At 37.3% G+C, this 12,616-nt stretch overlaps 1 protein-coding gene across 2 annotated transcripts in view; it reads left to right on the plus strand.

Moving 5' to 3' along the window:
* Positions 1 to 2,684: 2,684 nt before the first annotated feature.
* Positions 2,685 to 12,616, plus strand: part of cfap65 (cilia and flagella associated protein 65) — a 59,381-nt gene continuing 49,449 nt past the window's right edge. For both annotated transcript variants that reach the window (XM_066688043.1, XM_066688044.1), the window contains exons 1-10: positions 2,685 to 2,783; positions 5,075 to 5,156; positions 6,567 to 6,739; positions 7,185 to 7,287; positions 8,448 to 8,614; positions 9,174 to 9,373; positions 9,816 to 9,961; positions 10,322 to 10,544; positions 10,797 to 11,062; positions 11,923 to 12,123. In XM_066688043.1, the coding sequence (XP_066544140.1) occupies positions 5,082 to 5,156; positions 6,567 to 6,739; positions 7,185 to 7,287; positions 8,448 to 8,614; positions 9,174 to 9,373; positions 9,816 to 9,961; positions 10,322 to 10,544; positions 10,797 to 11,062; positions 11,923 to 12,123 (1,554 nt within the window). In that variant the 5' untranslated portion in view covers positions 2,685 to 2,783; positions 5,075 to 5,081. The remainder of the gene's footprint in view (positions 2,784 to 5,074; positions 5,157 to 6,566; positions 6,740 to 7,184; positions 7,288 to 8,447; positions 8,615 to 9,173; positions 9,374 to 9,815; positions 9,962 to 10,321; positions 10,545 to 10,796; positions 11,063 to 11,922; positions 12,124 to 12,616) is intronic.

Raw genomic sequence — 12,616 nt, forward strand, 5'->3', positions numbered from 1 at the left:
ACATTTCATAGGGTGTGAGTAGGAGCAATAATATGTATCCATAGCAACCAGATTCCATGTTGAGAACACACAAATTATAATGAACCCAAAAGACAAATATATGACACCACATTATCAAGGAAGACATTACATGACACATCCTGAAACCCTGAAATTGCACACATTTTCAACATCTGAGTTTAAAATGTTTTCATGTTAAAAGTTATTTATATGATAGAAGCAAACGGGGAAAATCCCATACACCCCACTTATGTATTATATTAGCAACACATTAAGACTCATAAAACCATTATTAGAGGAACATAGCTAGTTCCCTTGTAATATCTTTATAGTCCATGAGTTATTTATTAATTGTTATTGTGTGTTATATCTTTATTAATATGTGTAACCTTAGGGTGTTGTGTTTATTAATATTAATGGGTACTAACAATTATTTCTCTTTAATTTAATGTTGTATCTATCAAGGTTAATCACATGTGAAATAACTGAGAGACAACAAAGCAACATTTACTATAATATTCCTTAATGGAACAGCCACTGCATTTTTCAAAGATGGCTTTAATCTTGCAAAATGACACTGATTAAAACAAAAACAAAAAATGACCATCTTGCAGTATAATAAATAAACAGTATTATTTATCACCCCGGCTTTCAAATGTGAATTATGAAGGCAGGTTTACTGATGGTGAAATAATTAAGTTAATGAACAGGAAGGAAAATAAGCAGCCTCACGGCGGTGATGTCACTGGGTCCATTTCATTTGTGAAACTAAATTACTCAGGTGACCAAAACAGGAACTTTAGTTGGTCATTGTATAAGTGCAGTAATTAAGAACTTAAACAATGGGGCATGACATAATTCTTCTTTCACATGTGTAGGCCTATGCAGCCATTCAATTTATTCTTAACGAGCAATTTATAAACACCCTTAAAGAAAAGTGTGTGTGTCTGTGTGTGTGCATGTGTGTGTGTCTGTCTTGTGTGTAATGTGTGAGTGTGTGTAATGTGTGTGTGCGTGTGTGTGTGTGTAAATGCATATAAAGTAACATTGCACATTACATTTAAAAGAGGTGTGTGTGTGTGTCGGGGGGCATTTTACTAGGCTATACACTTTTAACCAATAATCTCCTTTTAACATGCTAGGTTTAAGAAGATCTCTTGTTTATGCAAGATGTTTCAATGTCTGTATCACTGTACATGGACCAGTGCAGAACTCATAATAAGGGAATGTTTGGTGCTAAGTGCTAACTGCCAAATGTATCTCTGCACAATAAATTATTAAATTATTAACCTATTAACAAGTACAGGGGAGCAACAGTTAGATAAAAAGATAATGGTTAATTAATATATGGTGAATTCAAGGCCTCCAGTGCACAAAATGTTTAGTTTTGTTTACACATATGTCGCACCAATAATGGTAAAAAAAAAGACATACATTTTGTATATGCTTCAAGCAACCAAACTGATCCAAACTGAATATATGCTTCAGTCATAAGAAGGCAACCTATCGCTGTGCTGCATCAAATACAAAATAAAAAAACTGAATCTGAAAAATGAAGTAATCATTCATAAGGTTTTAAGAACAATTTTCTAGGCTTCAACCAAAACATCATCTTTCATGATAAATAATTAACTTTAGTTGCCAAGAAAAAAAAAAATCACAACATTAACAAAATTTTGTGTGAATTATTATTTTGATATGCTAGTTTTCTTCTGTCACGAATTCATCCAAAGTTATAGATATTTTAAGCTGCACAAGGATGTAATCTATATATACATGGATGTTATGAGCATCACCAATTTACTCAAAGCCTCCACTGAGCTTGTATGTAATGTCAGTATAGTGTATTCTCAGAATAGGGATAGTATGTTTTAGTATGTTTTATAATGTATATATTAGTAGTGTATCTTGTAATCTTTATTCAGTGTTAGTTTTTTATCAGCTTGTAATCTTATTATGTGTGTTTCGGTATATACATCTCAGTATGATGTATGAGAGTGTATTTTCAGTCAAGTGTATGTTAATTTATTATCTACAGGCATTAAATAGAATACATGCATTTGCATTGTGTTTTTTGTGTTTTAATTCATAAATAAAGCAGCACACATTTGTCCTGCAATATTACTGCAACCTACCACTTTTTGAAACCTTTTTGCAACTGGTTGTAAGAGAAAGGTTTGCAGCAATCTAATTTGCATGGTTAACTGTGAGTTTGCTGCAATGTTGCTACAAATTGTTAAGGGAAGATTGCAGCAATATTGTTGGTTAAAGAAGGTACCTTCAATTCCCTTTATTGCTATTCCATTCAAAAATAAGTCTCTCAATCGTTATTAATATTATTTATATGTATATGTATAAAGGACATAAACTCATGGTGCATGCATCAATTAGTAATATAACCATCAATTGGTGGAAGCTCAGAGAGATGTACCAAAACGTGTATAATTTCTGTAAGGAATTTTGTACTGAAACCAAAATGATTATGCATGATTATAATGATAATTAAAATTATAATTAAATCAGCTGGATATATCGAATAACTTCCACTGGTTGTTATTTATTATCAATAAAAACATTTGCAGTTTTGAATTTGGCGGAAACGTTTACCATTCGTACTTTATGACCCTCCGTGGCCGCCGTCGTTGCTAAGCACACATTTACAAACATTTACTGCATCTATGGAGCTATTCTAGGCTTGCACTGAGTGGATTGCTGTTTGGACAATATAACTGTGTTGTGATTTTTAGTTTCTATTTTCCAAAATAGTGTTCACTCTGAAGAAGGTAAGCCAAAGTGTAAATGAATAATCAAACTTCGCGGTTTCCTCGGGTCTTATCAATCAAGAGAAGTGACCAAGAACGGCCAATAACTTGGGATGTTTATTTATTTATGTATTTATTTATTTAATATAAATATGTTATATTGTTTAGTTTATAAATAATAGTAATCACGTTTAGTTTAGTTTCTTTTTAATGACCATCATTACGTTTTCCGCTTTCAAATAGTCAAGTCTTAGTTACTGCGTTTGGACTGTAAGAAGTTGTTTCTTGACTGAGCTTTACACTTTGGTAATAAACAAATGAATACTTACAGATATTAAGTTAACTTTATTACCGTTCTGTTTTTAAAAACATGTACTATTAATAATAATAATAATAATAATAATAATATTATTACAAATATACAGTAGCAGAACAAGGTATTTAGCCGTCTTATCTGAAGGAATGTTATTCACTAATTAATTTAGTGTAAATATTAATTATGAAAATAAAAATAATGTTTTAAGTTTATTGAATACTGTTTCAAATTAGTGAATATAAATGCCCATTTAATTTGCAGGACAACTGGAGAAGACAGTTTTTGAAAAGTAAGACTCATCTTCTATCTGACCATCATCCCTCAGTTTTGCTGCTGATTTAAATTGCACACCAAATCCCTCCATCAATGTAATGATGAAGTGACGTAAATGGAAAGATATGATTTGTGTAGAAACCTTGAGTGAGAGGTCAACAATGGCTAAAATTACCTGTAAAAATATAGGCCTACTTATTGTTCAAAAGAGTATTGGATTAGGATCACAGCCAAATGAAACATTTCTATCAGTAGATTGGCATTTCATTAATATTTCCAGGTAACCCATACAGACATTCAGCAGTATCGATCCATCTGCACTCCTTTTCAATTGCTTTTAGTATAGTAAATAGTGCATTAAACAGTGTACTTTTCACTGACAACAGACGTCCTGGCATAACCTCACACCATTATGTGATTAACACCTTACTTCCAAATGTAATTGTAGGCTTGTGCTACACAACCCAAAACACCTCAAATAGGAAACATTTCTGATGCATGAATAGCTGTTTATGCATGTTCATCTATTTGTTTGTCCAACAGTCTTATTCTGAAAAGGCAAGCCAATATCATTACAGCATGACCAAGAGGGCGTCTGCGGTGGTCAATAATCCGATCAGCCTAATTGTAAAATATGTTGATTACTGCTGCTGTTTGTACTTTACATTCACAGTGCACAGCCATTGGGACCTGTGGCTTCTCAGTTGACACTGGTTACCCGAAAGGCTCACTTTATAGTTCAATAAATAAATAAATTTCTATTCGTCAGAGTATAAATCAAGAACCATAACTTAAGCGGCACGACCCTGTAAAATATTTACACTTTGCTGTTTAATCAATCAGGGAATGTCAGGTTCATTACTGAAATATGAACAGATTGTGTGATCTTTTAAAGTAATCACCCTTATTGGTTCAGATTTCCTCCAGCCTGTCGTGTCACTTAACTTAATGGGAAAACAAGAATTGAGGGAAGGATATCATAAATTCACATCGGTCTGACTTAACTGTTGTACAAATGTATGAAAAAAGGCAAGTTTTGGATCATAAAACTTTATTGAAATAGGATAAAGGTGCGACTGCTGAGTTGTATGGTAACTCTTTGGGGACCTGTTGAGAAAGCATTTCTCCAACCCCCATGCCCATCCGTCTTTCTTTCTTTCTTTCTTTCTTTCTTTCTTTCTTTCTTTCTTTCTAATTGCCCACACGTGCCATTTTAGGATTGTTAGAAAACAGGTATTCTGTGAAGGACACCCATACTTAGCTATGGCATTTGTATGTCAGTGTGCCTAAAAGTCAAGCCTGATCAGTGAGACTGCTTAGCCTCCCTTAGTATTTAATGTCAAGACGTACAAGCACCTTGTCACCAGAGTGATGCTGAAGAAGGCAACTGATGACAAGAAAAGGGGAAGTAAGACCAGATGTGCAGTGTAGCATAGATTGAAATTAAAACATCTGATCCATAACAATTCAACAGGACATTATTATTTATTTATTAGCTGACGCCCTTGTCTAGGGCGACTTACAAAATATAAGCACAATACAAAGTGCAATAATGCAGTGCAGTTCATATTTTACAAATTCCAATTCCAATGAGATATACAGTAAACAACATATAAGGTCTTACATCCTAGATTGTAAAAGTGCAGACATGACTGAATATGTTTGCTGGCATGTATTTCCATTTAAGCTTCTTTGGTAATACCCCCAATTTTTGTCTTGGCAGAGCTGCAATGTTGGCTGAAATTCCCAGATGCCCTTTGACCTCTGGTCATTTGCAGAAGATGAGCTGCACCAAACATGAGAAGGTACCCTGCTCCCTGATATGACAGATTTTTCTTAATATAACAAATTTGCCTTACAAAGTAATTTGTTGGCTATACTTTCAAAGCTATAGTGCTAAGACTCTGAACAAAGTGTCCCCTAACAATTCTGAGCAAATGTGATTTATTTCTGATTTTGTAGAATATGTAAAACAAAACACCTGATGGATTTTCAAGGAAGCTGCATGACAGAGGGGTGCAAAGTAGGGTTACCTGTCCTCATAATAAACATATATATATATATATATATATATATATATATATATATATATATATATATATGTTTTTAATAATGTAGAAGTCTTGTTATGCTGTCAGTGTAAGCTGCTGTCAAATGTATCTGGGGGCTGTTTGTTGCTGTATTCATGTAGCTGTAATGACTGTAATGATTTTAAAAATGCTCCTCTGCCCCTGTTTCCTGTACATTAATTTGTCTGCTTGAAACTGATTAGGAGCTATGGATGCTGTACTGTTACCTGTCCCTCTTATCATGGATCTGTTATGATTAGATCTTCACTGAAGTGAACATTTGTAATTTGTACATTATAGAAGTGTTACTATAAGATGAGCTCCCTCTGGTGGTTTGCTAATTCATGACACAGAAATATTTGTGTTTTGTTTTAGAAAAGATGAGTTATACTTGGCTGAGTTTATGAAAGTATGATATACTGTCACAATTAAAGCTTTTGACTGTTGCTGAAGAACTGAGTGTTTTCCCAGATGACATTAATATTATACATTATGAATGACATTTAGTAGTATTAAAAAATATATATTTAATACAAGGCAATTAATTAAATTGTGGAACTACTACAATAGGATTAGCCCTCATACAGAGAGTAGAGGTGAAGATTTGTGCGCACTGAAAGATTAAAACCTGGTGCATTGTCAAAAGTAATTGCAGTCATTTATTCCTGTTTTTCACATATAGTATATATATTCCAATTTGGAAAAAATGTATTGAAAGAGGGCTGTATACTTTCTCTGTGCATTATAGAGGTGAAGCTATATGAGTGATATAAGAGCACAATCCTGCAGATTGTGATATCTTGTTGAGCACTGGCTCCATCTGTAGGAAACTGTAAAGACTCAATTTGGCTGAACCAGGTTAAGACAAGCTGTTGATTCACTGTTTTCTATGGAGTGGTGGGCCAAAGATTAGACACCCCATGTCTTAACTATCCATGCAGGCTACATGTGGTTTGCAGCTCTATCTCCCCATAGTGCTGGGACTGGCACTGAAATTGTCAGTAAATGGGGCTGTCGAAATAATGGGGGTGGTGAATGTTTGCAAAACCAATCAATGGCAGGCAATGAACTATAAAGGAGAACTGTGTGAAGGGGTACAACTGTATTTCATGCACGTCTGGTCCCATCACATTTCTGTGGCTACAGGTAGCTGTGCCCAGGCAGGCTGGAAGCAGGAGGACGCGTCCACAAAAGAGCTGCTACTTTGGAGTGGAGGTGTCAGAGGAGCTGGTGTGGGACACCTGGGAGCTGGGCAGGGAGATCACCAAGACCCTGCAACTCAAGAACGTTCACATTAAAATGCAAAAGCTTCGATTCAAGTGAGTCAGCTCACAGGTTCTCAAAAAAGAGTCTGTGATATTTGTTTTTTCCCATATATTTATGACCAGTGTTGACAGTTCAATTTATTTAGAGTAGGGGTTATTAAATGGGCAACGACAAGTAGAAACAAAGGCCATGCCAGTCCTGTCGAGAGGAATTGGCCAAGAAGTTTTAATCTCTAAAAGAAAGTTTTTATTACCCATCATGACACCAAATAACGGTGTGGTGGTCAAAAACAAAGAAAACAGGTGAAGGTATTAATTATAAGAATAAAATCTAAGGTATTAAAACAAAATATTTATTTAGAAAATCAGGGAGTCCATGCCACGTTTTGTAACTCCCGTTTAAAAAATCTTTATTAGTGAGTAATGTAATTTATATATGGTGTTTTATGAATGTAATTCTTACTGGCTGATTATCATGTCTCACTGTTTGTGCTCACAGGTCTCCCTCTTCGAAATTCTTCACCACTTTGTTTCCTCAAACCATTGTGCTAAGCCCTGGTACTTCGTTCTCACTGCCTGTGACATTCCGCTCCTTAGAAAAGGTACAGTCAAAACCTAGATGTTGAATGGCAATAAAAACTCAAAAACTGGATGCAGTAATTTCACTGCCTCCCCTTTTCTGTTGAAACACCTTTACTAACTTGTCTGCATCCGTAAAATATTGAATTTAATTTGGTTTTACAAGAAGGAGAATCCCGAATAGCATTTTAAAACTATGTATAAATATATAAATGTGCCTGTCATTTTGGAGGATATTAAAGGCTTGCTATTTCTGAAAGTACAGAAAGCATCACTGGAGTTGACCTTGTGACTTTGCAGATGCAGCAATGGTTATATTACAATATATTTTTTCAAATTTCCTTCAACTTCAATAATAATCATCGTCATCTTAAAATAATCTTGAATAATCATAGAACTGTCCTAAAGGGCTGAATAATCAGAATGGTTTAGTTCACGCTAGAGGTCACAATTTTACTTACTGTGACATTTCAGTTACTTTCAGAATGAGAGTTTCAATAGTCTCTGAAATGACGTTAACATTTAAAAAATGTGAATTGTCCTTAGAATCCTTTTTGGTTTAAACAATCAAATTATATTGAAGCATCTTGGGCTTATGATTCATATTCTATTGATAGTTTTATATAAACACTAGAACTGGGTGTATAAACTCACAATACAGATCCGGGCAGGGTGAATATTAATATTTGAACATACATTCCACAAAGCAAAACCAGTGGATACAAATATTTGTTACTCAATACAAAAATGGTTTAAAATGCTTAATTTCACACAACTGCGATCAACAACCACATTCACATACTAATCGGACAGTTTGTCTCTGTCAATCAAATCAATTACCCAGTAACTTTAAAGAGGAAGTATAGAAATATTCACATCTTTAAAAAAGCATTAATAATTTACCCATCTTAAGACCGCCCTATTCTTAATGTAAACTCCTGTTATGAAGTAAGGTTTATTTGCATTGTCCTGCTGCTGTTTCTACCTAATGGCCTGACTACATATTTGACCTTAAAGTGGGTTTAGTAAAGTTCTCAAGGTTGATTTCAAGGGAGTGTATGAAGGAAGGAAATTGTTTTTATATGCATTGAGTTTGAAAGCCCTGGGTTATGGCATGTTGTTGTATGATAGAATACACTCAAAAGAACCCATGATTTCACTGGTGTGTGTTTTCTTGTTGCAGCGCGAGAACTCCGATGCCATTGAGTTTGAGTGCAAAGAGGGGGTGTTTCGCGTGCTGCTCCGTGCCACACTCCCTCGCCACATGCTCGAGATGCCTGAGTCTGTGCTTGTGCCAGCCTGTGCTGCTTTTGATAGCTCTCGGGTCATCTTCTTCTTCCGCAATGCCAGGTAAGTGTATAACCTTTCTCCCAGGGGAGACTTGGACAAGGAGGACTTTGTTTGCTGGACCTTTGCTATGACATGGCTTCCTCTCTGATCGAAGTCTGGGAATTACCTGAGATTCGTGGCCCATTTCCACTGCCACCCCAGCGCAGTCTAAAAATAAGGTGTTTCTACGGCCCTTTCTTGGGTATATGAAACACAACACCTGTTCAGTATGTCCTCCACTGCAGATTTTGCTCTCTGAACAACCAATAGTCTATCAATGACCTACTCACTGGCACAGGTGGTAATTATATTGTTTTAAACACACCCATAACCATTAATTCAGCATGGGTCCAATTCCAGGCACCTGGTGATTGAAACAGTTCACCTAAATGAGGGGGGAATTCTGAAATGCAGGACTTGTTTCAGAGGCATGCATTCAGGGGATCTCCACCACTCACTTCTTAAAATAAAAGTGGACTTACACATACCACTTACAAGAAGATAAGATTATGTGTTGACAAACAAGATGCAGGAGAATTATGTTTGTTCCCTGCCCTTCGCTGGCTTTGCTTTTTTCTAGTAAGCTTGTGACATCATTCTCCTGGGTTGTGCCCGAGCCTTTCCAGTTCACCCCAGTCAGCGGCACCCTGGAGCCGGGGGCACAGTGTGAGGTGACTGTGCTCTTCACAACCCAGGCTGCCCTGGTGTATGAGGGAATCGCTACCTGCACCTTCGGAGACGGAGGGGAGCTCAGTACCAGTCTCCGCATCCAAGCTCTCTGTAAGCCTGGGCATCCCCCAGCCTATATGTTCCCTATATGGAAGAGGCATTTAGATTAAAATGTTTGACAGATATATGCTTATATAAGAACATAAGAACGTTACCAATCGAGAGGAGGCCATTTGCCCCATCGTGCTCGTTTGGTGTCCATTAATAACTAAGTGATCCAAGGATCCTATCCAGTCTGATTTTAAATGTTCCCAAATTGTCGCTTCAGCTACATCACTGGAGAGTTTGTTTCAGATTGTAACAACTCTCTGTGTGAAGAAGTGTCTCCTGTTTTCTGTCTTGAATGCCTTTAAGTAAAATTTCCATTTGTGTCCCCATATATATATATATATAAATATTTTAAGCTGGGGACTTTTAATAGAATTCATGAGGATGAGTTAGGATGTGTGATTTTAAGGTTCTCCTTTTACACAGCATGTATTGTGCCCCACAGCTAAATACCCCCACCTGCTGGTGAGTGTTCCTGGGCATCCCTCTCAGATGTCGGGGCAGGAGGACACACAGAGCGTGCTAGACTTTGGTGCTGTGGCTGTGGGGGATGCCGTGGAAAAGCACTTTGAGATTCACAACCTGTCATCTGTAAGAATTTTTACAGAACTGCTGTGTTTGGTTAAAATACACCTTTAAATGCAAGCATAACAGAATGTCCTGATAGAGTGTATAATATAATCAGCCAATAATTGATAAATTGGTGGATTTATTCCTCTAGCAGAGCAATTTAACAAGGCTGTTGTCCCTCATTTGTGAATATTGCTGATCCTCAAGTTTCAGAAGAAAGCTGGAGATTACTTTGAAAACACGATCTAGATTACATTTTTTTTACACTTTTGTGAATTTTTGTGAATAGCAATCCTAGATTAGTTTTCTGCCCCCCCCATCCCCCAGGTGTGTTTGATTTAGCGTTTGCTGTCTGACAGTCTGTGTTTGTGCCTGACTCAGGTGAGAGCTCCATTTCGAGTTGCCCAGGCCCCCCGCCCCTCACTGCTGGAGGATGTGTTCTTCTGTGAGGCCCAGCAGGGCAGCGTGCCAGGGGGCAGCACACTGACGCTCCCAGTGCGCTTTAGCCCTAAGACTGTGGGCAGCACCAGTGTGGATTACTTCTACATCACCTCTGCAGGCAATGTCTGCAAGGCTGTTGTGAAGGTGACCGGATCCTGCAAAGGTAAGGTACAGCCCAGAACCTTGCTGTGCATTGCTCTTTTTGAATGCATGCCAAAAAATAGGTATTCTTTTTTCTCTGTATACTAGCCTTTTTTTCCAAAAGCACATATTTCTCCTTGTTTAATATGTCACTCATAAAACAGGGGGACACTTTTGTAGGCTTTTCTTAAAGGATCAGTGGGACTATAGTGTGGGAGTATGAGGGAAGTTTTCAGATGCTGTGGATATCCTTATATGTGATGTCTTTCCTCAGGTCCTCTGGTTTCCTTATCCAGCTCTGTTGTGGATTTCGGCCTTGTAGAGCTGGGGGAGTTTGCAGTACGCACACTGCAAATTGCCAACACCTCGGACGTACCTGCACATTACCAGTTTAGTATCGACTGCAGCTACAGTGTCTTCTCCGTTGACAAGCCCTGGGGTGTGCTTGCTGGGGAGAGCTCCCTCACCCTGCGCCTCTGCTTTCAGCCCAGCCATCCCATCAGCCACTACAGGAGAGTGGCCTGCTTCATCCACCACCAAGTAAGTCACCCATAGACATTCATTCAGCTCCCCCAAAAGTCATCTTTGTTTTCAGCTTCTTACAGCTGGAGCTCTTGGAGCTCTCCAATCCAGCAAGTGAGGTTTGGTATCTCAGGCTTTAATCATCAGTTTATAAAGAAATCCTTCCTTCTTAACTTATTGGTGACCTATAAAATTGCACAGATTGGAGTCTCAAAAACCAGGTTGGGGCTTGGTAAAACAACATACAAGACAAAACTCCAGTATTTCCTTCATGCCTAGACCAGGGATTTCCTATTCCTGTCCTGTGGGACTCCTTTCTCTTTTGGTTTTCATTCTAACAAGACTTTTGAATGTTTAGTATATAACTGTTGTCTTAATTAACCCATTTCATATTTTGGCTGCCCTTAGTCCCTGGTTTTAATCAGATTTTCTCTGCTGATTTAGGTGTATTACCATGCCTTTGAGGAAATGGAATTTGGTTCAGTCTGTCTTGTTTAGTTTACGGGTCTCTGAAATGTCTGAATAACTTTTACCATTTTCATCTACTGATTAAGTGATTATTATACTGCATCAAACACTCCCATTGAAAGCATTTTGAAGTCTTAAGGGCTCTACTGGTTAAATTACAGATACTAAAACAGCTTATTAAGTTATGTCACCAAAATGGTCTTTGTCTCCATTTATTTTTCTGTATAATCACTGCCCTTTCACTCCACTTCTTTCTTGTGATGTTGTAAGCCATTGTGTTATTTTGATCGAACATGTTAAGTCACCCTAAATAAAGGAGACTGGTAAATGTCTTGAAAAAAATAACACTAGAATGCAATTTATTTTATTTTACACTTCAGTTTATTATTGTCACATGTGCTCACCCATAGAAGCCCATTTTCCTGGACCTGATAGGCACCTGTCACTCAGAGCAGCTGAAACCGGCAATTCTAAAGCCCAAACATCTGCGTCTCTATAGCATCAGAGAGAGGAGGGGGCTGACCATCTACCCCCCAGACATCCTGAGTGCCATGGTGGCCGAGAAAAAACTCCTGTTGGATGAGAATGGGGCGCTGTTCCTCCCATTGCAGGTGAGTAGAGAACCTTCAAGCACTGAGATTTTCAGTCCTGTTCCAGGAAGACAACTGATTGCTGTTTTTGTTCCAACTTTACTTTCAAGAACAAAGGCTGATTGAACTCTTTAATTACACTATTTAACACAATTTTTGTTCCTGGGTAGTAAGTGTTATTTCCTAATTGTTTATGCCTCAAAAGTATAGAAAATGGCTATTATTCCCCACAAACTTTGATTTTGTGACCAGGACAATGATATTTTGAAATTTGCCTATTTCCAACGTTCACATAAAGTCAGAGAAAAACAACATATGAATCCAAATTAACATGTATTCATACTAAAGTAATACAAAAATGACTATAAAAGATTTAGTAGCGAGTAGTTTTTTGAGATTTACGATTATACTGTAAATTACTTTCACTAATCAGCCCCCAAATGTTGTCTCCCATCATGTTCTTGTTATACTGTCCTTGGTAGCAGCGTTTAAAGTCCAGTATATCCTGGTGGAA

This window comes from Amia ocellicauda, chromosome 16, assembly GCF_036373705.1.
Source record: "Amia ocellicauda isolate fAmiCal2 chromosome 16, fAmiCal2.hap1, whole genome shotgun sequence".
Taxonomy (NCBI): Eukaryota; Metazoa; Chordata; class Actinopteri; order Amiiformes; family Amiidae; genus Amia; species Amia ocellicauda.